This window comes from Plectropomus leopardus, chromosome 8 (genome assembly GCF_008729295.1).
Source record: "Plectropomus leopardus isolate mb chromosome 8, YSFRI_Pleo_2.0, whole genome shotgun sequence".
Taxonomy (NCBI): Eukaryota; Metazoa; Chordata; class Actinopteri; order Perciformes; family Serranidae; genus Plectropomus; species Plectropomus leopardus.
Window position 1 is genome coordinate 51,576 of NC_056470.1, and position 25,883 is coordinate 77,458.

Genomic DNA, 25,883 nt, shown 5'->3' on the forward strand with positions numbered 1-25,883 from the left:
TGTAGCTGCTGGAAGCCAGGATGGGATAATCATGCGTGTCTGGCTCCGGGCGTTGATGCAGCTGCCGTTGCTGGATCCGGACTGGACTCGGGGCGCAGGGTGGGTCTAGTTCCCGACTGGAGCTATCTGGACCTCATGTCGATGTTATCAAGCGTTCCGAGAAAGACGAGGGCGATGGCCGCGAGAGGAGTTGCTGCAGCTCTTTGAAAGGCGACAGAAATCGAGCTTTTTCGCCGATGGAGGACAGAATTGGCCGGCATTAAAGCGCAGGGATTTGGAATAACTTGGTAAAAAGGGGGGGAGAGGAGGATACCCAGCACCCTTTAGAGGATACCGAGGGCTAATTTTTTTCTTTATGGTCTTTTTTTTCATAACTGGGATAGAGATAGAAACGCACCTGGAAGAGGGGCTCACTTTTGCATCGGTAATTAGGAGAGGACTGCCTCGTTGGAGCAGCCGCCGCATCCGACCGACCGGGGGGGATACTTGGATGGAGAGGGCGCAGCAGTGAGGGGCTGAGAGAGCGGCTCGCCTTGCCGTGTGTAGGAGGAGGACGGAGGGAGACCGGGGCAGTTTGAGAGGGGGGGACGGGGAGCCAGGAGAGGCGCGGCGGCTCCATGAGCGGCTCCTGCCGGGACAGAGCGCCCAGAGCCGAGCCGGAGCGTCTCTTCCACCGCCGCGGGTAGAACCCCGGGCTACAGGACGGCGGCCAGTTTGGAAGTTTTGATGCATATGATCACAACCACCATGATTTTTATGATTCTTGGTGCTTCAGTTGTAATGGTAAGACACCTCCACCTCCCTTTGCCACGATTTCTAATTTTACGCACAATAGTCAATTTTAAATGTTCCATAAATGTACATTTATGCGAGAAAGCCCCTTCCAGCAGGCCTATCAATGACATGTGGAAGTAGGTTAGCCTACCTATAATTACCTGCTGTCATAAATAAATAATCTAAGTCCGTTTTGAGGCAAGAGTCCCCCGTCTTAGGATCGGGAGGATCTGCCAAGGCTATTTTCTCTTCTTTTTCTTTATGATCCGTATGATTGTTATTTCTCTTGATAATGATGAGGAGAATGATCCGCTGTGTGTAGGAATAGCCTAGCCTATTGCTTGACATGTCCCAGCTGACTTGCGTGGTTCTTTGCAGGCGATAGCCTGTTTAATGGACATGAACGCACTACTGGATCGCTTTCACAACTACATCTTACCGCATCTACGAGGGGAGGACCGCGTCTGTCACTGCAACTGTGGAAGGTAAATGCCATCATCCTCGCACAATATTTGGGATAAACATGGTGCTTGTTGGTGTGCTGTTGTTTTTTTCTGTTCACCCGTCAATTCTTAATTGCTGAAGAGGCCTCGAAGATTTCTGGCGGCGAAGCCCCGCAAGATCTGCCGTCTGTGCGCCTACATGATGTTTTCACAGACAGACCGCCGTTTGGTGACACGTTTGCTCGCGGTGCGTGAGTGTTTTATGTTTCCATCGGCCGCGAGGATTTGCTGCATATACGAAGGTGTGTGTCGGAGCCATAAATAGGTAATGAACTATGAGCAATATGAGGCCGTTCAAAAACAATCTGAGCATCAAGTGCGCCGTGCGCCTCACACAGGCCTACGCGGCGACGGCGACAATCTAAAACCTGCTGGGCCAATTATGAACATATGCGTGCTCAAGAGAAGTGGTTATGGCTTAAGAAGTGCAGTGGGGCTGCTCATCAGCCTACCTGCTGTTTGCTTTCTCGGTGAGAGCTGGCTGGAAGTGCGGTGGGGGGAAACAGCAGCAAGGCACTCATTAATAAACCGGATTTAATCAGCAGTATTGTGCGTTTTCCATCAACATGTAACAGAGCAGGCTGTAGGCTGTGAGGATGAGCTGACACACAAAGTGGGCCTCTGTTTTTTTTTTTCAACCAGTCTACAGTGCCCGAGGGTATGGCAACAGTGTTGGAGCAAGATTTAAAGTAAGAGTCCTTTTTCTCCAATGGCTTCACACCTGTATTGTCCTCAAATATTAGATTGACCCATGTCTTGCAGGCAAGCCACAGTCTTAGGAAGGGAAATGTCACCATTGGTGCAAGCTGAACAGATGCACATTAAAACAAAACAGCAGTGAATACTGTGCATGCTGCAGTGAGGGGGCTGATGTACTAGCAGTTCATTAGCAGCATTAAGAGGCCAGTTCCACTGTGTTATTTTTTTTAAATCAGAAATGGGTCATCAGGTGCTATTAGGTTGTCAGAGAGGGATAATCTGAGTCAAAGTTTGGAAAGGCCTCTTGCACGCACTGACAAATGTGATGTGATGATCAAGATATGTATGTAGATGGGATTTGTGATGAGATGATGTGTCACTGTCTTATTTTGTCATATTTTGACAATCATCACAGTCATCCTTGCTACTGCTAAAAGTGGCGTGCATGAATGCAAGCAGGATTTGTGAAAAATAAAGGATGATCAACAGCTTTTTAAAGGGATAGTTCAGATTTTTTTAAAATGGGGTTGTATGGGGTACATATCCATAGTCAGTGTTACATACTGTAGATGTCAGTCCACATCCTAGCATCCTGGATTACAGTGTTTTAGTTTGTCACAATCATGGCCATTTCACAGACTCTCTTGGATCAAACTGTTTTGGGAAAACACTAACAAGGTTTTTGCATTCTTGGGCACAATTAAGCTTAATTTATGGCAAAACTTTTAATTAAGTATCACCATGACACTTCTCCATTTGATTATTTACATTGAAGGAATAGTTCAGTTTTTTTTAAAGTGGGGTTGTATGAGGTGCTTATCCATAGTTAGTGTATCCCAGTTTGGAGAAGCAGGTAAAGCAAGTAGGAAGACCAACACAAAAGCTAAGCAATGTACTGCTATGGATGGGGGCCACAGCAAAACATAATTTAGCCACTTTAAAAAAGTTCCACCTAAAAAATCAATATCAGTTCAAATGTATGCCATATTTAGAGTATTTTCTCTGCTTTACCTACCTCAGACAGTGTTTTCCAACTGGAAAATGAAGCTGTTATGTCCCTTTCTTCAAAACCAGACTCCTTTAAGAAAAACAAGAATTTTACCCTTACGGAAGGCAGGAGTTGCTGGTCTACTGCTGCCTCGATTAGTTATTTTGTTTTTTATTATTGTGTGACTTTGGCATTTAAAAGGGTTACTTGGGACTCACCAAAGTCACACAATAAACACAAACAAATTAACTAATTAAAACAGCGGGACACCTGCAGCACCTGTGTTTAGGGAGCTTTAATTGCTGTTTTTCTCAATGGAGTCTGGTGGCTTTGTTGTGATGGGGAAGTGAAGCCATTAACAGCTTCCCTGTCAAAACAGACTGTCTTATGGAGAGGTAAAGCAGTGAAAATGCTCTAAATATAGCATTCACTTAAGCTGATGCTAATTATTTTTTGTGGGATCTTTTTTTGGGTGGCTTAAAATACATTTTGTTGTCCACAGTAGTAGATTGTTTAACTTCTGTGTTAAACTCCCACCTGCTTCTCCAAACTGGCAGACAGTCATCTCCTGTATGTAATTCACTGGCTATGGTAGCCTACCTAATACAACCCCACTTCAAAAGCTGTGATTTCTATACTTATAACACCAAAAATTATATATTTGTTCTACAATATATTATTAGGCAATGCACATGCACTAATTGAATAGTAAACCACTGCACAGTATGCACAGTCAAACCTCTGCCCCTCCTGTTAGTTTTTAGGTAACTGTACCCACACAGTGTCTTTCACTGACCTGGAAACACTCCTGAATGTGAATCAGTCATCTGCTTTCACATAAACAGCAGAAAGAGCGGCATACATGGATGAATAGTGCAGACCTGAGCTTGGGTTTCACTCGCCCGCCCTTCCATCCGTTAGATGTGGAGGTGTCATGACGCCCACAGCGCTCACCTTATCAGCCTTGAGGACACGGCCAGTGTCATTTTATTTGGCAGCCTCTGTGCTCTGATTTGGATGTAGTTGTAGCTTCTGTGACGGGCTGAGGCCTGGCCTATAGCTGCCTGTGTGGCAGGGAAAAGATCCAGGAGTGGGCTGTGGGTATTGCTGGGTGCACCCTGCTGATTAGTGTCATGGCTGCTGTGAGAGGCTGCAGGATAGTTGTCCTAAGATGATCTAAATGCTCTCAGTGTGGCATTTTTATCCCAACATTCTTCAGAAAAACAGAATAGTTTTCATTATTATACTTGAAAAGCAGACACACGCTATGATTTGCAGAATGCAAGTGAACCAGACTTAAAGGGATAGTTCATCCCAAAGTCAAAAAACATATTTCTCCTTTTACATGTAGTGCTATTTATCAATTTAGATTGTTCTGGTATGAGTTGCCGAGTGTTGGAGATAACGCCTGTCGAGATGTCTGCCTTCTCTCCAACAAAATGTAACTTAGAAAAGCTCCAAAAGCGCCAAAAAAATACATCTGACAAACTCAACAGCAATGTGTCTTTCCAGAAACCATGACCAGGTTATTTAACATAATCCAGAAACTTTGTCTTGAGCAGTGTTGTGCAGGAACTGTTTTCTTTCCACTGAGCTACACCTGTCAACTGTATCACCTTGCAGTAGGAAGTGTGCATCTACTCATAGACGAGAGGCTCGTGCTTGTGACAGCGTGAGATGTAAACATTAATGCTGTCTTCGTCAGCTTAGCTTTAATGTTAGCTAGCTGAGTGGTGCATAGTGAGCTAGCGGTACATGCACACTTCCCTTTGCGCATGAGGAACTATTTTCTTTAAACCAAACTACATTTTCCAACTGTATCACAGCGGAGAAGGCAACGTGCATCTACTGCTAGCTCGTGTAGCACCACTAAGCTAGCTAACATTACAGTTAAGCTGAGGAGGACATCATTAATGTTTACATCTTGTGCTGTCAAGAGCACAAGCCTTTTGCCCATGAGTAAATGCACGCCTCCTTCTGGGTAGTGATATGGTCGGCAGGTGTAGTTTTGCTGAAAGAAAATAGTTACTCCCTGAAACGGCTCACAACAAGGTCTGAGAATTATCTTGAGTAACAGGGTCATGATTTCTGGAAAGAGACATTGCTGTTGAGTTTGTCAAATTCAAATGTACTTTTTTTTTTTGCAATTGGATCCTCACTGGCCGAGTGCCATCTAGTTCCATTATATAGGAGAGAGGGCAGACATCTCTGCATGGATATGTTCAACTCTTTGCAACTCACACATGAATAATCTAGGCTGATGAAGTACTACAGGTAAGAGGAAAAAGATATACTTTTGATTTTGTGGTGAACTGTCCCTTTAAGTAATTTATTAAGTAATTTAAAGGGTTTACAGGCAGCATAAAATAATCCTTTCTTTTTTAACAGGCATTTGGGCAACAGCCATCTTCAGGGAAAAGAAAGAAACTCAGAGGAACATTTTGGCTTATCTCTACATGTAGCGTGGCTTTGTGTTTTTATGGTTTGGTGTTAATGGACCTCAGCGGCGGTGCAGCTCAAGTCAGTGAGGTCCAACAGGGGGTTTGATCCCCTGTGTGGCACTACCACTTCTTCAGTTAGACACTTAAGATCTGTTTTTTTTCCCGCTCCATACTCAGAATCAGTTCTTAGTGCTGTGATGTTTCTGCACTGCACTTCCCAGAGAACTTCTCTCACCCAAACATTATTGGTGGTTTTTCGGTCAATGAAGTCACATTTCTGTAGGTTCCTAAATTTATGACAGACGGTTGGAAACATGAGTAAAACTTCCAGTTAATTTCCAGTGTATCGTTTTGCAGGTAAGGACCCGTTAGACATTGGCTGGTAAGCAGCTTTCATTAATGAGGTGTTACGTCAGTCAGCGATATAGATAAGCTAAGAAACAGTCTGGACATCCCAGTCTCTGCTGCTTCACTTCTGGCTAATTTAAAAACCTCTCTCTTGCATGTCTTTAAGATTTATAGATGTGTAATAGTAGATTGCCAGAATACTCTTATATTGCTAAGTCTTAAAGGGACAGTTCACCCCAAAATCAAGAATACACCGTTTTCCTCTTACTTGTCGTGCTATTTATTAATCTAGATTGTTTTGGTGTGAGTTGCCAAGTGTTGGAAATATCAGTCGTAGAGATGTCTGCCTTCTCTCCAACATAATAATAATAGATTTTGTTTGTGATGCACTTTACATTTGGATCAAATTTCATGAAAAACTCCAAATAAAAACAACCAGCATAAAATCATATTTTAAAGTCATAAAAAAATATGAGTATTAAAGCAATTAGAGCAACCAGCAAGAAGTTACTTAAAAGTCATATAACTGAACTAGATAGCACTCTGCTTGTGGTGCTCACAAAAAAATACATTTGAAAAACTTAACAGCAACGTGTCTTTCTTGGAGTCATGATCTGGTTACTCAAGATAATCCACAGCTCTCGTTGTGGGCAGTTCCATGTAGGAACTATTTCCTTTCTAATGGGCTACAGCTGCCAGTCGTATCCCTGCACAGAAGGAAGCGTGCATCTACAGACTTATCAACCACCTTTCCGTCTGAGTTTATGTTACAGCTCAGCTGGGAAGTATGCTATTGTTGTTTACATCTCGTGCTGTCACACAGCATGAGCCTCTCAAACTTCTCGTCCATAGATGCATGCTTCCTTCTGCGCAGTGATACAGTTGATTATGTGGTTGGTGTATTTCTGCAGTAAGAAAATAGAGAGTTAATAGAGTGACATGGTCATGATTTCTGGAGAGAGAATGCAGAATTTTTCAAATGAATGTTTTTTTTGTCGATTAATACAACCTTGTCTAACTCCCAAAACTCCAAATATTGACTCATTGTCAGTGACCCTCCACGTCCGATATCGACGCACCAAGGCACTCTTTTGAAGTGGTACGAGGTGCACTGTGTGGTGGCATTTTTTGACACTCAGAGCAACTACCATAGTATAATGATTAAGAATATCCTCATAGGGTGGAAGAGAGGGGAGGTGGGGGTGTCAAACAAACTCTGAACTCTTTATTTGGGAGATTGTCTTTCTTGTCCATCGATAAACCAAAACTCAAGAGTCATTTTAATAACAACGTACTGTGCTAGTATGTGTAGCATACTATGCTAGTGAAGTATGTCATGCAGTGTTATTACATTACTGCAATTGTACACTTTTTTGATCCAAACTATGATTTTTCTAACCAAAAGAAGTCTTTCTGATTTCTGATTCTGATACTTTTGTTGCTTTATTCTAACGCCTGGGATACACTGCATGTGAGCAATGCGTATCTGTTGTGGAACCCCTTGGCTTTTTTTTTTTCCTGCACCCATATGTACAGGTTAGAGCAGCCACACTGCCCATGTGAACAGCACTGCTCAGGTGTGGCATTACTGCTGTTCATCTGCAGATTATCTAGAGAATAGGAGTCCAGCCTATTTTTACCGTGTGACACATGCGGCTTTTAGCAAAAATAGACAGAATGAAGGGTCTTTTAGTACTCATATTGACATTATACTACCTTTTACTAAAGTTTCAATGTTTATATCTGTCACAGACATGAAGGAATACAAATATATCTGTTTTACTCAACCCTTCCAGTTTCCATTTCAAAATAAAAGCCCTCTTACAACATGTCTTTAGCCCGAATTCCTTCAGTTATTAACACAAGGCTTTTTATTGTGAAATATTTGAACAACCATGTTGTTGACATTGCAGTGGCTTGTACAGCTCCATAAATTAGCGGCGTATCTGCTTTTAACTTTTGAAATCCACTAGTTAGAACAGCAGGAAGCTCTGCAGTAACAATGCTGCCTGTGTGAACACCAAAAGTGTGCGAGATGTAGCTGAATGGAGAAGTAGCCGTCACGTGCTGCTCATACATGTATTCCCCAGGTGTTAGGAAGAAAACCTAAAGATGAAGTTATTTTACCAAAGTAGTAACTATTTTGAAAAAGACTGTGTGCATATAACAAATGAAAACATCATTTTTTGTGAATACGGAAGAGTGTCCCAGTTTGACGTTTAGGGCCACTGACCAAGTGTTGATATTTGACAATGTATTTGTTGGCGCTTTGAGCAACACAAGCCAAGTGCCATCTAGTACCATTACACTGGAAAGTAAGGCAGACATCTCCACAGGTGATCTCTCCAGCACTCAGCAGCTCACATCAAAATGATCTTGACTGATAAACAGCACTTTGTGTAAGAGGAAAAACATGTGTTTTTTGATTTGGTGGCGAACTGTCACTTTTATGGCATTAAAAATCTGCATTAGTCTGAAACTGTTATCAATGTAATGTCCCAAAGTCTGTGCGCAGATGTGTGTGTCTGTACTCACTCCAGCAGTTCAATCTCTCAGCTCCCACGGTGTTTCCTTACAGTGTCTGTCAGACAACTGCCTGTGTTGTTAGATTGGAAAAAACTCTCATCCCCTCTCTGGAGGGCGGGTAATACCAGTATAGTAAGACTTCTATATCAAGCTGATGTATCTGTTTTACAATGGAGCAGAGTCAATGCTAGACAACGTGGCAGAGTAAATGGAGGGACTGGATTACTGTTGATCAGTAGCTGCTGCAACAGTTGACATACGGGGATATATATGTATATATATATATGTGTGTGTGTGTGTGTGTGTGTGTGTGTGTGTGTGTGTTGTCCCTCTGTAATGCAACAGAGTGATGTGTTCACTGATGATACTGAAAACATCAATTGTCGTTAAATTTGCAGTCTGTCAGCATGACATTTCCATATTCTTCACCTCTTTCTTCTCCTGTGAGATGTGAACACTAGGTCAGTAGCAATCACACACCCTGTGGATTTGTGGAAAAAAACAATTAAAATTTGATTCATATTGAGCCTTTTCATGTCTCTCCTACTTGGAACAAATTCAGAGGGACTTTCTAGTAAGAACCTGCTTGGATCCAGAATCATTTTGTAAAATAAAAAAAAGAATAAGTCCACTTTTACAAAATAATTGCTAGTTATGAGATATCTGAAGAACTATGCTTGAACACATGATGCAGTTTAGATGATATATATGCATAATTTGGTTCATTCAGAATGGATTTTACTGAGCAGCTATGGCCTTAACCTGTTGGAGACTGGAGTAAATGCCTTTCTGAAAGGCACTTTAACAGTAGTCACTGAAGGAGGTAGTGGAGTGTTGCTTATTCTTATTTCAGGCGATGAGCACAAGCCGCTCTCCTTAAACTTTTTCAGCCCCAGCAGCCTAAAGTGCAGCCTGGGGACACCCAAGGGTCCTTGAGAGGGCTTCAGGGGGTTTCCAGCAAAGTGTGGATTAGTGCATTTTTATTAAAATTCAGAAAGAAATCTCTAGACATCATCCAAGTCAGAATGAGTATAAAGAATATAAAACACCATCTAAAGGAGAAACAATTTTACCACCCTAACATATGGTATATAATCATATATATATGTCCAACATCCCCAAATGGCTTCAAAACACTAGATCTTATCAAACAGTGCCCATGGTCAAGGACATTTGGAAAGTCATTTTTTAGTGCAAGGTATTACAGACGAGTAACAAATGAATGGAAACAGATGATTAAGTGAGTGGAGAAACAAAATATAGAGATGCTTCCATACGGGATACAAGGAAGGGCCAAGCAATAATATACTGATATTATATCACAGTGTTTCCCACAGAATTAGAATCAGTTCGTGGTAGTAGTTCACTTATTTTCTGTTTTGTTTTTTTTGCCTATATGTATCCTTGTGTATCACTCTGTGTCCCTCTCTAAATTCTGAGGTTTTTGTGAGTCTGTAATGAGTTAATTTTTCCTCAGTAGCAGTTTGAGAAGTTTCAAATTCTGAGCAGTTTTTGGACCCAAGTTTCACTTTCACTGTGTCTGGTGTTTAGCTGCTCCGCCTGTGCCCATAGTACGCTCTGAGCTGCATTAGGGTTCCTAATTAACAAACCAGCTCCAAAATTAAAAAGTCAAACTGTAGCGGCATGTTTTAATCGTGGCGGGTCGTCACACATAACTTAATGTGTGGGAAACCTTGTATTGATATTGTGATATGATAATATCATCTTAGATTTTGGATGTTGTAATGTTGTAAGTGTTGCCTTTTCCTGTTTTATTAGTGAAGTGATGTAATTTTCTGAACTTACCAGACTGCTCTATTATTTACCTAATCATTATATCCACATTACTTACGATTATTTAACAAAATTCCCAGTCCAAATATTTTGTGAAAGCACCAATTATCAACCCTTCAATACTGTCACAGTTTTGACATCGAGGTATTTGGTCAAAATATGGTGATATTTGATATGGTGAAGGGCTCACTGACTACGTTTACGTGCACAAAAAAAAAATTGCTTTTTTTTTTTTTCTGAAAATAAAAATGACAGTATTCCCGCTAAGCAGGTTACATGGCCAATGAAAACGAAAATATGATTAATACTCCTGTTTACATGCAGCTCTGCATACTTCATGTACCCTAATATGTCATTTATCACATCAAAATATGAGAAAGTGTAACGGCTGGAGCTGCTTGTTCCATTTTGCTTCTTTGCATCATGATATAACTTTTGAAAGTTTTCAGTCTTGATTGACCATGTAAACACAGCCTCCCTCTTTCATTCCTTCAGCCACCTTTTTGAGAAGGTTGGTGTTGTGATCTTTGTGCTTATCCAAAAACCTGTTGAAATACATATCTTTCATAGCATTCCGACTGATTATGGGCTTTTCTTTTGAGCATGCATCTGTGTTGGTGGTAAAAACTTCAGTTGAGGCACATATTATGAATATACTATATACATGTCCAAATAATGTTTCTAAAACCTGAATAATGCTGGCATATCCCACATGCCTTAATCGGAATATGGTATAATTTGGAAAATCCAAGCAGAATATGTTGTTTACATGACCCGTATCAAATTCATAAAATTGTAATATTTGGAATAATAATGAAATATTGTGTGCATGTAAACATAGTCACAGAATGGTTCAAAAAGTCTGAAAATGATATGTATCAGCTATAGGCTTTAGCCTTCACAATCACCAGATCTGAACCACTATGGGAGATTTTGGATTTCAGTGTTAGCACTTTTTATCATCAAAACACCAAATGAGGGAATACTATTGGAAGAATGGTGTTCCTCCCTGCAGCAAAGCTCTAGAGAACATATGCCAAACATATAGAATACAATTTCATGCTGGTTTATATCTAACTTTTCCATCTGCTGCCCTTGTCCGTCCTCCCCCCAGGCATCACGTTCACTATGTAATCCCATATGATGGGGACCATTCCTTGGTGGACTCATCAGAGAACTACTTTGTGAGTGACAGTGTGACCAAGCAGGAGATGGACTTAATGTTGGGGCTGCTGCTGGGCTTCTGCATCAGCTGGCTGCTTCTGTGGCTGGACGGAGTCCTACACTGTGCCGTCAGGGCCTGGAGGGCGAGCCGCTACTACGGTAAGCTGGACATTATCTGCTGCTCTGCTGCAGATGCACATGACCACAACTCAAACAAGAGCTCAGTAATCCCTAAAGTATCATAAAAATCTCTTTCTATTCATTTTGGTTGTGTGTGCTGAGGTGTGAATGCACTAATGGAAACTTGAATAATCTGAACTCGACAGGCAAAATAACAATCTGTGATTCAAAGCAGAATTTGTGGCAGCAAAATGCTTGTGCGCAGACATATATGTATCTGTATCTATCCACCATGTCTCTGCATGTGCAAGCGTTTGCCAGGTTAACACAGCAGGTGGTGGAGCTCTGGTAAATGACCTTCCCCCCATTGCTTGGCCCATTTTTGGCTCTCCTCACTGTTTTTTTTTTCTCAGTTTACTGCGACCTCTTGGAAAATCACAGCTAAACCTTCCAACTGTGTGATGATTCAGACGAAGGCAATCAGTTGAGGTAAAACTAAATTTAAATTGTTGTCTTCTTTTTTGGACAGCCCAAATACCTAAAACCTTATTTTACTAACAGTCTGAATTTGTTTTCAGGAAACAGCAGCAGGTAAAGGCTAAGAGCACCAACGTGAAGTCGAATTCCTTTGTTCTGAAATATGAAACTTATTATTTACAGGAGAACTGTTGATGGAAAAGCATACCTTAATGTCTGAAATAATGTAGACTCACAAAAGTGGTTGTAATTATTATTTAAAGGAGCTCTATACAATATTCAGAGCATATCTATGATTCAGAGGTTGTCTGCGCATTGCTCTAACATGGAGGGGGCTGAGCTGGCAACTAGCAGCTAGCATCATGAATAGTTCTACCAATAAGACCAGAGTCAATGGAGCTAATGGTGTTAACCTTGGGGGAATTAGAGGATGCTGCAGCAACCGCACCGTCCAGATATCAGCAGTATTTGCCATTTAAGCATAGTGCAGAGCTGGAGCGGTTAGCTAGCCATGTTGATACATTCAGGGATTCCAACACATTCTCATCCTAACTCAGCAAATATCACAGCTTGGACAGTGCTCTTTACATCTACATATGACACGCTAGATATCTTTCTCTGTCTGTTGTTGATGTTCAAGGATGGCGTGTCAATTTATGCTTGTTGGATTGTGCATTTTCGAAATACAATTCTGTTTTCACAGGAAATGTAAGCTGCAGTTTCTGCTTGTTAAATACGTTTTTTTTTATGAATAAACTTACAATGTTAGTAAAATGTTAGTAATTTTTACATGTATTTTTTTGTACAGTACAAGCATGTGGTAAGGCTTAGACAACACAAGCACATGATAAGATTTAGGCACCACAAGCGGGTGGTTATGGTTAGGGTTAGGGTTTATAAGGGAAATGAACAGCGGGAGGTGAAAGTCCAGGGTTTGCTGGACCCATCCAACCCGTCTGCCCACCCTATAGGGACTCTCCAGTTTAGGATTAGGGTTAGATTATATTACTTTATGTTACATTGTTACCAGCAGCATTTCAAACTGATGCTGTGTGGTGGCATATTACACTTGCATGCTTGCATGGATGGGCCATCTATCACAACAACGAACTGAGAAGCTCGGATTACAACACACAAATGTAGCATATGACTTTAATATGAATTCAGGGCAGAGAATATAATGTTAAAAGGAACACTTTTATATAGACGAATTAGTGAAAAAAACAAATCTAAGCCAACAAAATAATTGATTTATGCTTTTTTTTAATGTTTCTTTGACAAAGTACTGATTCATATTAAATTCCTTACAGATATGTGGTTCAATGCATCATTCTGAACATACAGTAGTTTAATCACTGCACTTTTGCTATGCTCTAGCAAGTAGCTTTGTACTAGCCAGTTAGCTAAAGTGTTGTGTTAGCATGGAACCAAACAGAAAAGTTAATGTAGGTGTGGCAGCTGATGTCAAACAAAATCACTTTTCAGCATATCCGGTTGAGTAAGTTCTCAGCAATGGCTTTTATTAAATATCAAACAGTTTCATGCCAGGTCTGACAGAACAGCCTCTGCTTACCAAAGTCTCTGTGCACCGCTGTATAAATGCTATGTTAAACCTTAATGATCTCGATGGGAACACTGCAAGAGCAAAATAGCAACGCAATGCAGTCAAGTGAAATAGAATATTAATAGGAGTTGAAATAATGAAGATGATGCAACCCCCAATTAACATCTGGTTGAGTCAAACCTCAGTGGGAGCCAAAAAAGGCTTTGCAGGGTACAAGTTAGCTGACGGGCAAAATGCTAATTAACTAAGTAGTTGGTTGTGTTGATATTTGGAAGCTTAGCTTAGTGTGAGTGTATGTTCATCACAAGAAATAAACTTTCATAGCACTTTTAAAAAAAGCAAAAGCAAAACCCTGCATTAAGGAAAAGAGGACACTAATTTCGGGCATAGATATTCCACAGCTGAAGGGCACAGACAGTAACATTAAACATACGTCTCCCACAGTGATAAGGAGAGACTTGGGAATCGCTAGATGGGTCCTGAAAGGGGATCTCAAGTGGCAATCAGGCTCACTTGGGGGTTAATAAATCACACAAATAAGCTGACTTAAAACCTTTAAATCAATTCTATAATTGACAGGCAGTTTGTGAAGGGAGACAAGGATTTGTGGTCACTTAGCTTGGAGAGCATGATTACCCCAGGGACAGTGTCCTAAATTAACTGTAGGCTACTACACAAGTACCCCTACACCACTTGAAAATCTAAAGAAAGACCTGAAACTATGGGTTTTTGATTTCATGTTTCTTGACAGGCTGACTGAGTACACATAACATAATTAAAACATTAGTGCAGGGACCAAGAGAGGTAATTGTTAGGACCTCGAACTTTGAGCCTTTTAACGTTTATCAAACTTGTTTTGACATCCAGCTCTTCAGCATATTCTCATCCCAAGTCATCACATATTGCTGCTTTGCAGTAGACTTCCGCGTCAACATATTGCCCTCTAGGTATCCTTCTGCATCTGCTTTTACCACTCTGGGATGCCGTTACTGTGATGTCAGCACAAACACATTGTGGTATTATGCTGCATGTGGTTATGTTTAGGCAACAAAACCGCATGGCAACCAACGCTGGGATGTCAACAAAAGCACATGCTGCCATGGATGGTTAGGATTATGCAAAAGAGGCACATGGCAAGGTGTAGAATAAAACCCATCATGTACAGACAGGAAGTGAACTCACGCATGAAAGTCCACACTTTGTCGGACCTATCCACCGCCCCTCCTGCCTGCACTGGAGGCAAATAAGTGCTCCTTGTATTATGTCATTACCAGCAGCATTTCAACAACACAGTGTACGCAAAATGCTTGTGTGTACGGAGATTAAAATGTTGATGGATTATTTTCAAGCAAACTTATAACTTATAAAGGGGTTTTAGGGGTCCATCTCTGTGATATCACTTCTGGTCACATGGTCTTCTTGCTCTTTAATAGAGTGGTTAAGTAATGAATCCCAAAAACGTGGAAGTCCATTATCCTTTTTGCACTTCTGGTTCTCTTGTCTCAAAGTTTTTTTGAGTTTTTTGAATGAGTTTTCGGTAAAATGCCTTAAATAAGGTCTGTGGTTAACATAGGCTAGAGATATTCAGACGTTTTGTTCTACAGCACAAAATACGTCCATACACATATATACATCCAACTATAAACTTTTAAGGTTTTACACGTCTTAAAAAAAGCGGTTGCTTACAAGTGGCTAAATCGGACTACATTGTTTGTTGGGGACATTAGACATGAGCGGACACAGAAACTCATTAAACCTACTTGTCTGCCTTTACAGCTTTACAGAGTTGCACTCAAAGTTGTTGATTTATCTGAAAATAATATTTTTTGATTGTGTTTTAACGTGTTTTGTAAAGTGTTTTTAGTAGTGACATTTAAGTCATGCGGCCACAATGTAGTTCCTGTAAAGCCTAATAATAGCTTTTTACTTTTAGCGATTTCATTTAGGCTTCAAAACATGTTCATCTGCGAAGATAATCATGCTTAACAAAACGTGTAAGTATCGTAAACTTGTGTTCATCAGAGAGCTTATTTTTGGCGTTAATTGAAAATCCCATTCAGTGCGATATTAACTTCCTGATTGGCCTACAAAAATAAATCATCTCTTCACGGCTCTATAGCAAAATCACTCTTTGAATGGTGGTCACACCACGTTGAAACACAGCCAGTTGACTTGACTGACATTATTCCCCAAACTATTTATAATTTTCAGAACAATAGTGTTCCATTACTTTTTTTTCTATCAAATGATTCAAATGAAAGATTGCAGATTTAAGATTTAATTATATGGTTACACTACACTGACACTTTTGTCATCATCACCCCAACATTCTCTTAAAATTGATTAAAACCTGTGAGACACTGTCCTCAAAAAAGAATGGATGGTAGTAATTTGGACATTTATTTTCAGATTTAAACCTTTTATATTGAACTAAATCACATGAAAGCAAAAAAACTGCATCACAGCATTGACCCATGGGTGTGCAGAGCCTTTAACTAATGGTATTACTTTTGCCTCAAGAGTAGCTGTATGTCCCAGAAATGTCTGCGTGTCAAGCCCAGTCACTGAGAACATTATGACTGCACAGTGGTTCGCTGGTTAGCACTGTCATATCGCAGGAAAAGGGTCCTGGTTTGAACTCTGGTCCTGTTCGCTGTACAGAGCTACATTACAGTGTGTGTGCTGGTTTGCATGGTTATCCTACTTTAGTCTTTTTTTTTGTCATCAACTTTTTACATTTTTAGCATGAGAAATAAAACACTAGAAAAAAAACAAAAAGAAAAATATTGAACTTAATAAAAAGTAAAAAAAATTTAAGTTAGAAAAAAAATTAAATGAAAATAATTACAATAGGCATATGGCTGTGCACTGAAGACCTTTCACGTTATCAGTTAAGGTAGTGCAGGCACAGATGGTTGATTGTTTGGCATCATGCATTTTGTTACTGACATCTCCATGTATGTTATATCCAGGAAGGACTGTAGCCAATGAAAAAAAGTACAAATAAAACACAAATCAAAAACTAGACTGAAATCAACCAGGAACACATGAAAAACACATTGGAGACAACAGGGAGACACGGACAAACTGACAGGGAACAAAGGCAGACACAGGTATATATATACACAGGGAACTAATCAGGAGAACAACACACAGCTGGGGAAGGTGGACATAGGAAAAAGGAGGGAAACACAGTGATTGGCTGACACTCAAAGGTGTGGCAGGGAACCCAAGTGTGGAGCAAATGAGACTAAAACAAAGCAGGTGTGCAAGGAAGACTCAGAAAACAGGGAGGGACAAACGAGACTGATAAAAGACAGGTGTGATAGAAAACAGGAAGGAAACAGACAATAGCTGTGTTTGAAACCATCTCCTCATCCACCCACTGACTAGTCACTAAGTAGTGTGCACAAACGTATTAAACAGTGCACTATATAGGGAATAACAAACGAGATTTTGGACAAGAGTTGGAATTTTTCCCCCAGAAATACATGGCCGCATTGCATTGTGGAATTATATGTAGGGCCCATCGTATGTGCAGTCAGATCTATATAGTGGTCGAAATTAACCGCTGAGAATTCGAACACCACTACAAAATGGCGAACACACTATATGGTGCGCTATATCCGTGATAGGGGACGGTTTCGAAACACAGCTAAAGGGAGGGAGGACTAAGAACACAGGAAAAATGAGAACAGGTGATGACTGTTCAACTTGTGAGGGACAGGTGAAACTAATCAGGGAAACAGTAAGGCAGGGAGAACACAAAGAAAGTAAACCAGACATGAGGGGTGATACTAGAAAATAAAACAGGAAACAGAACACGAGTCACAAGAAAACATTACAGAAAAGCCCAAAACAAAGTCCACAATCATATCATGATCTGATCATATCATATCATATCATATCATATCACAGATCATATGATATGCAGCACCGGGTGGCGGTAATGGGACTTTATGGATCATGAGAGAAGTTGCATAATATCACTCAATGGAAACAGTCATCTCGCAATTGTGTTTTATCAAAATTTCAAAAATACTGTTTAAGTTTTGTGCAAATCTGCAATGGAAACCGGCCTAGTGTTGTGAGACGTCAGTTCACAAGTAGGAATGGCATTCTATTGTACGTTTTCTATAAGGAAAATGAATGGAACACAGCATAAGTGTGTGCACTTGCTTGTCCCCAGCTAGCAATTTTTGGTTCTTAAAATGTTCTGAGAACGGTACAGCGTAATCTTTGAATGATTTAGTGATGTTTTCAGTGGCAGGTTTTCTTTGTGTTTCCAGTTTGGTAAAAATTCCCTTTAAACATCAAAAAATGAAACAATTTTTTTTATTATTGTTAACATATCACATTAGATTACTTTTTTATCTTAAAAAAAGGTCTGTAATCTCAGTCCTCAATAACAGTTTCTGAATGTTGCTTTGAAAACGTTCTCCCTTTGTTCTCTTTTAATGTTGTGGGAACATTTTATAAAAAAAAAAATTCTATGATCTGACACCTCTCAACATCATCAAAACATATTCAAAATGTTGCAGTTAAAACATCCCGTCTTAGTCAGCATTTAACCTTACAGGAACATTTAAAATGATAAACATCCTTAACACGTTCTCTGAACATTAGATTAAAATATTTTCTTTAAAACATTAGTGCAACTTGTAGGTAACGTTAGCCAATGTTGTGAGAATGTTCCCTGCTAGCTGGGTCAGTTCACATTACACTGACGATAATGTGAATATATGTGCAGTACTTGCTGAAAGTGTGCTGTCTCATGAGAAAATCTGGCCAAGCTGTTATTTGTTTTAAATGAGCGTTGCTTTTGTGTGATAAGCAATACAATACATATAGGAATACACATACAGCAGTTACCAAGACTGGTTCAAACCAGGCTCCAGAAAAAGAGATTAAGAAATGACTCCACTCCCACCATCTGCTGCGCTGTATAGTGAAAGCTGCATCCCCAATATACCATGTGTTTAAATCCAACTGAGTGTGAGAGTTGCTCCTTAATTTCCTGTCTCCTGTCAGCGCTCTCTCTGAAATATGTGTTTCCTTTCTCCCCCTGACAGATGAAGGATGCATGTTACTTTAGTAGAAGAATAAGAATGCGGCAGATTTAATGAGACAGAACATGTGGTGTGTAGTTCACCAGCATTTGGCTTGTGCCATTGTGCAGACAACGAGCAAAGAAATAAATACAGGGCTTTCAGTGATGGTAAAGTTAAGCAGCTATTAGACACACGTGTGAAATCATGACAGGGACGCGTGAAATCCCTCACAGTCTGGCGTTGTGCTGAGGAGACGACGCAGAGGGTTCATCTCCGTGCACTGGCAAGATGTTCACTGATGAGCTCAGTGTTCGCATCCTGGATTACAGTGTTTTAGTTTCTCACGGTCATGGTCATTTCACAGGCTTTCCCACCCATTCGGGATCAACTGTGCGGGAAAAACACTAACAAAGTTTTTGGATTATTGGGCAGAAATAACCCAGCTAACAGGGAAAGTTCCCACAACACTGGCTAACATTACCTACAAGTTACAATAATGTTTTAAAGAAAACATTGTTATATAATGTTCAAAGAACATTTTAAGGATGGTTATCATTTAAAATAATGTCCCTATGAGGTTAAACGCTGACTAAGACGTAATGTTTTAATTGCAACATTCTTAGGATGTTTTTCTGATGTTGTGAGGTGACAGATCAAAAAGATTTTCTTTTATAAAATGTTCCGACAATGTTACATGAGAACAAAGGAAGAGCGTTTTCAAAGCAATATGTTTATTGAGGCCTCATATTACAGACCATTTTCTAGATAAAAATGTAATGTAATGTGATACTTTTAACTATATATATATATATATATATATATATATATATATATATATATATATATATATATATATATATTTATTTATTTATTTATTTTTTTGATGTTTATAGAGAATGTTGCCCGAACTTTAAGAAGAACATTCTGGGAACATAAAGAAAACTTGCCACTGAAAATGCGTTACTAAAACATTCATGTCATGTCATGTTTAAATATACAATTGAGCCATTATCTAATTCAATATGAACTTTTGCATACATTTCCACAATGGAAATCTGAACTAAAATAAACACCAAAATATATAAGTTGGATGTTTTCTCACCACTTTTCTGAGAGAGGACAAATTATGGAAGCAAAATAGCCCAAAATCTCAAAATTGACCTGTGCATGAAAAAAAAATATGTGTCTACCCTGGGTGTCTTGTCTTAAAGATACTCAATATTGCAATAAGGCTTTAAAACAGGGTTTGGAGGTTGACTATTCTGCCTGCGCTCAGTGTCAGGCCTGTATTGTGGAGGTGGCCTGGATCTTAAGGATAAAGTAGGTGATATGTGACCTGGATACTTGGACCGCTGTGGAAAAGCTCCTCAGGCAGGATAGAAGAGAATCAAGTCACATTAAAACCTAAAGTTATTTGAAATTGAACTGAGAGTGCTCTAATATGGGTGTTTTAGGGCAGAAAACATCCTGTGGTGTTTGGATTTTTCAGTGTTTTTACGAGCGGCTGCAATATAAAGAAAGAGTTGTACAAGCTGAGGCAGTTGCAGCCTGCTACTTTGCTCAGAGGTGTGGAAGGTTTTTGCAGCAGCGAGAAAGCCAATGCTACTTTCTCCTGTGAAATATTACATCAGTGTAAAATACATCATTATAAAAAAAAACACCCATAGAGGAGGGAGCATCCATATTCATTTGCAGCAGTTATAGTTTGGGGGACATAGACTTCTTCTTTTGTACTGGGAGGGAATGCCCCTTTTTCTTCTGCGTGTGTGTGTGTGTGTGTGTGTGTGTTGACTATGACGTTGATGCTAGGTCAGACTCGTTTAGCCTCCCCAAGATGAGGAGTGAAGGTGAGGCTGACAGAGCAGGGATATGTGTGTGTGTGTGTGTGTGTGTGTTGGGGGTGTGGTGCAGGATGGAGATGTTGTCACATCCCAACCCCCCACTTGCACACACACACACACACACACACACACACACACACACACACACACACACACACACAAACACACTCTCTCCTCCAGAGCTATAAATAGAATGAGAGAGAGCAGCTGGAATGGCAAGTGAGAAACGTGCGCACAAAACACACACACACACACACACACACACACACACACACACACACACACACACACACACCGTGCATTGAGATGCACATTGATTCCCATTGCTTTTTTTCCCCCCTCCTAATTCCATCTCTTGCTCCTCCCTCTCCTCCTCTCTCGTCACTTATTGAATCTACTCCTGGCCATTTCCTTTACAATGCTTCCTGCTGCAACTGCTTTTTTTTCTTATCACTGATTTGTGAAAATATCTGATACCAGAGTGTCTTTTGCAAAGACACCAAGGGAAAAAAACACAAAAACTACCTCAAAAATGGGGAAAATGATGACTTGGCGTTTAGCATTTAACCCTCCCCCCTTGCCTCCCTCTCCTCCAAACCAGCATAACAATTGTGTCTTCGCCTCCCATTTTGCTGCCTTGCATTACCATTTCTCCCGACTCCATCCCCATCCTTTTATTCAAATGAGAGAAACCTGTCTTCGTTGCCCCTTTTCCTTTGGATACCCTTCAGAGCAGTCCTTGTGGACAGCATACCCATTCACAGCTATAAATAACTCACTCTCTCTCTCCCTCCCTCCTCACCCCCCCTCCACCCAACACCTCATCCTCTCCCCCCCACCACCACCACCACCACCCCTCCCACCCCCTCCCCACCTCTCCCTCATCCTCTAGCTGGGCCATTTGCTACTGGTTACTGGTCTTGCTGTCTGGGGCTCTCCCCTCCTCTCTCTCTCTCTCTCTCTCCCTGCTCTGTCTCTGTGGACCTCGCTCTGCCTCGCTGCCTCCACTTTATAACCCGAGAAGCACAAACGTCTGCTCCGCCATTCCCCCTCTTCATGTCATACACCTCACATTCATGAAATCCCACTTTGTCTCCATGACAGTCACTGATTTCACGGCAGGCCACTGTCTTTTGTATGTGTACAGCACGGCTGCTGCGTACTGGTCAAAGACAGAAAGATACAAAACACTTCAGCCCTAATTATGTCCAAATGTTAACCCCAATATATTGATAAAAAATCTGAAGAAAACAAATGATATGCAAAGATAGGCAACCATGCACTAAAATATTAATGAGCAAATGTAATCACATTCATAAATAAACTTAGAAAATTATTATTATTACTAATTTAAGGCAAAGAGGAGCTGAGCGAATCAATACACTGCACATAGCACTAAAATGAAACAAGATTTTCCTTTCGTTTTTAACAGTTAAATTTGTGATAAAGTTGCCACGATTGAACAAAATTGCAAAGTCGTTCAGAGTTCACAGGGATTGGCTGAATTTAATACCTGCTGTGGTTTGCAAAATCCAGGGGGAACTGTAAAATTTTAGTTCAGCTGTTAAGCTTCTAAAAAAAATCCTCCTGGGGTGAAATTCCCACTGGACACCCCTGGAGGGCTGGATTGTAGAAGGTGTAGATTGAAAATGTCCCCCCCCCCCCCCATATTAAATGGTTGATAAGGATCCTGTTTCAGCATTAATGTCTCCTGTAGCATCCTTGTGACTGTGCGGAAATAACACTAGGACACAGTCACATGTGCAATGGCCAAAACATGAATGTGACGAATCAAGGACAGTGTGGTGCACTTGAAGAGATTGATGCTGTTTACCGTTCCCATCCAATATTTCAGTGTTCTAATCTTTTATCTTGTCTCTGTCACCCTGCCCTTACTGTGAAAAGCTCACCCTTACTTCCCAGAATTAAAACTTGTTACAGCTATGATAAAGACGGTGGCTAAAAGACATATTAAACATCAGCTTTTTCCAGTCTGGGGACTTCGCGGAGCTCATAACTCACTTTTTATGCTGCGCACAATCAAGTACAAAAACCACAGTGCATCTGATTCATTTTCTGCATTAATGTGGTATGGAAGATATTTTGAGGGGTTTGTTTAAAATTGGACAATAATCAACATTTTGCTCAGAATTATATTGCTGTCAAGGTAGGCTGACACTAAGCATGACAATGAAAAAAAGGCATTATATCAGAGATGGACAGGATGACATTTTTTAAAGCCAATATCAGTGTCACCCTAAATTCATACATTCATCATCAGAGGACAAAATTATTGTGAAAGAAGCATTTACGTAAACATCGAAAAGGGCAGCTCACAGCACAGAGATCAGTCTTCTGTGTTGCTGGTTGTTGATGTCATGTCTGCCTCTAACTGGATTTAGAGCCCAAAAACCAGGCTAAGAAGGATTTTACACTATTGTGTGTCTTGATCTCATGAGTGCGTTTTCTGGCTGAGTCGTCCTCGAAAGCCTGCATTCAGTTGTGTTTGCTCATGTCTGCAAAAGCGAGACAATTGTGGTTAACAATAAACTATACACACTATTGTAGCGCTGGGCAATATATATCGATATTATACTGATATATTGTAAAATGAGATTATATATCGTCCTAGATTCTGGATATTGTAACATCGTAAGTGCTGCATTTTTTCTGGTTACAGTACAGTGATGTAATTTTTGGAACTTACAAGATTGTTCTAGTTTTTCCATTTGACTTTAGCCACATAATCATTTGTAATGTGAATATTGTGACTATCAAAAATCTCATTATATATAAAAATATTTTGTGAAAGCATCAGTTGTCAACTCTACAATACAGCTGCAATGTTGACATTTAGGTATTTTTTTAAAAAAAGAAGGCAAAATTTGATTTTCTCCATACTGCCCAGCCCTACAATGTTGTTACACACTTTGTTATGTATATATTTGAGCCGGAGTAAAGTATTGGAGCAGAGAAGGAAGTTATCAATTTAGTCAGTGTGGAAAAACTTGTTGCATTACTGATGGAGGGGTTTCTGTCTCTAACTGCAAACATCTTTCAGTTCAGTCTGAAATTGAAATGAAATTGGTGCTACATGATTAGCCTGGCAAAGTATCCCTTTTACATTGTATAATATATCATCAACAACTTCATTTACAGGCACCTGCCTTCTAGGTTTTAATACATGCATTTAAAAAAAACTTTTATAAAAAATAAAACTCTGACTCTTAAAAGCTAGATGCATGCAGGACTAAAATCATGGCCTCAGCACTGACTTTTTCTTTATCAATTATCTGAAAAAACTAAAATTGTATAAAACTGAAAGCACTTGATAATGCAGAAAATAAGCACCCTACAGGTGTGATTCCTGCTTTGTTTACAATAAAACCTTTCTTTTTACAGTTTTAGGATTATATTTTCCTCTTAAGGCTCATGGATGTTGAATTTCTTGCTGTATGATTGAAATTGCAGTATTGTATCCAACTGTGAGTTACCCTGTGATTTCATGCTCTATTTTAAGGAATGACAATTTTCCATTGGAAAAAAACTCAAGGTAATGACTTCTATCCATCAATGGAATACTGCATCCATCAGAGGTGGATATAGACTGGCAAACCTCATTTAATCCTTTCATTAATATTTAATCCTTTGAAACCGGAACAAATTGGCTTGATTTCTTTTACAAACATGGGAAGAAGGCAATAAGCAACTCAACAAGAAATGACCCAAAAATGAGCCAGAAATTAATACAAAGCTAAAAGAAAATTACCTGAAATTAGCAACAAAAAAAGAAAAGTCAAAGAACAAAAACACAAAATGACCTGAAAAAGTTCTAAAATATAAATATAACTCTTAATATAATGATTTTTAATAACATTTCATATATAATTAATATAGATTTATTTATAAATTTCCTTAGTTATTTGATCTTTTTTAAAAATCATTCTATCGTTCTATCTTTTTTTTTTTAAAGCTAATTTCAGATCGTTTTCTTTGTTTCTGTTTTGGGGTTTTTTTGGGGGGCAATTTGTGACAGTTCATACCAAGTTGCTGATTGCTACCAATTTGCTGGGGTTTCAAAGGTTTAAATACCTGAACAGGCGCGAAAGGTGTCTGAACGCAGCACAAGAAAACTGATGTCGATCCAGTTGTCAAAGTGTTAAAAGGCCAGTTTCATCTATTGGTCATGCACCCCTGCCTGCCTCCTCTGACTGTCCTTTGAACTCTCATCTCCTTTCTCCAGATACCCCGTCTTGGTCATGGCTGCCCCAGTTCTGCAACCTTCGAGACCTCCGTCGCCGGGCCCAGCTCAGACAGCTGGAAGACTCCAGCGGCAACATGGTCCACATCAAGCAGAAGCTCTACCACAACGGCCACCCTAGTCCCCGCCACCTCTGACTCTAAAAAACAAAATAACAACAAAAAAAAAACCTAGACCCTTTTCCCTAAAAAAAACCCCTTTCTCCTTTCCTCTCCAAAATCCCTCCTCCCAAACTGCCCCTTGGCCAACTGTTGCCTCAGAGACCCTGGAAAACTGCCCTCCCACTGTTCATAACATGGCCCCCTTAAACCCCCCAGGACTTTTATTATGACTAAGCCCCTGTCAGCACTAAAAAAAAAACCCCAAAATGGAGCAAGATGACGATTATTTGTTGCCACTGAAATCTTGTCTTATGTCCATGTCCACCATTGTGGGAGGAGGAAGAAAAAAAACATTTTTAAGGGTGTTTTTTCTGTATAGAGACATTTTCTGTGTTCATTGTTAAACTTGGCATGCTCTTTTAGAACAGGGTAAGATGTGGGCAGCGTATGGAACGGGGGCGGCAAGACGGGTGTCAGGATTTTTTTTTTCTCTAACGGGTGGGAGTGAGACTTTGTTGGCGTGAGGGGAGGGGCAAATGAGACTGGTGGGTGGGTGGGTTTTTTGTGCTGGTTAGATTGCTGCTTCTGTAAATAGTTATAAATATGGGCAAGTGGGATTTAACAGTCTTTAAAAAGGGGTGCGTGGGGGGATTTTTGTGTGAGTTGTTTATCAGTAGAAAAACTAATGATGGACTGTGTGGTTAAAGATTATTAGGAATGACACAGGAAGACGAGTCTGTTTGAAAACTGGATGTGAAACCATGTGATTTCTGCTAAAAACACAGATAATTAGCTTTGTTACTTAGTGAATTAACTGAATGTATTAATTTTCCTGTAAATATGTGAGGGGGAGGGGAGCGTGTAGGGTTGTGGTCGGGGTTCTCTTTGCTATATTATCATTCTTTAGTAGACACGAGAGGAGAAATAAATGCCAGCCAAGATGAGTTCAACACATACACACACACAGACACACACATTCCTCCATCTTCCCCACACTGTGCTCAACAGCACAGTTCGATTTTCGTTATCCAATTCCCTCGCACTTATCAGGAGCAACCAGCCTATCAGCAGAGGGAACCCTCACCCAGCCCCCCCCCTCGTCCTCTCTGTCCAGACATTGCTGTTGTGAGGATGAAATGTCTGTTTTATTAAAAGTGCCATTGAAGCACAACAGTGACCTCTGATGTTTGATTGTGTCACTCCTATCATGTGAGCCAAGATGAGAGCGCGT

At 40.2% G+C, this 25,883-nt stretch overlaps 1 protein-coding gene across 1 annotated transcript; it reads left to right on the plus strand.

Annotated features, from left to right (window-relative positions):
• tmem240a (transmembrane protein 240a) lies at window positions 1-25,145 on the plus strand. The gene is made up of 4 exons (XM_042492369.1): window positions 1-783; window positions 1,153-1,259; window positions 11,188-11,396; window positions 24,534-25,145. The coding sequence occupies exons 1-4, from the start codon at window positions 727-729 to the stop codon at window positions 24,686-24,688; spliced, it is 528 nt and encodes a 175-aa protein (XP_042348303.1). The 5' UTR covers window positions 1-726; the 3' UTR covers window positions 24,689-25,145.
• The last annotated feature ends 738 nt before the right edge of the window (window positions 25,146-25,883 follow it).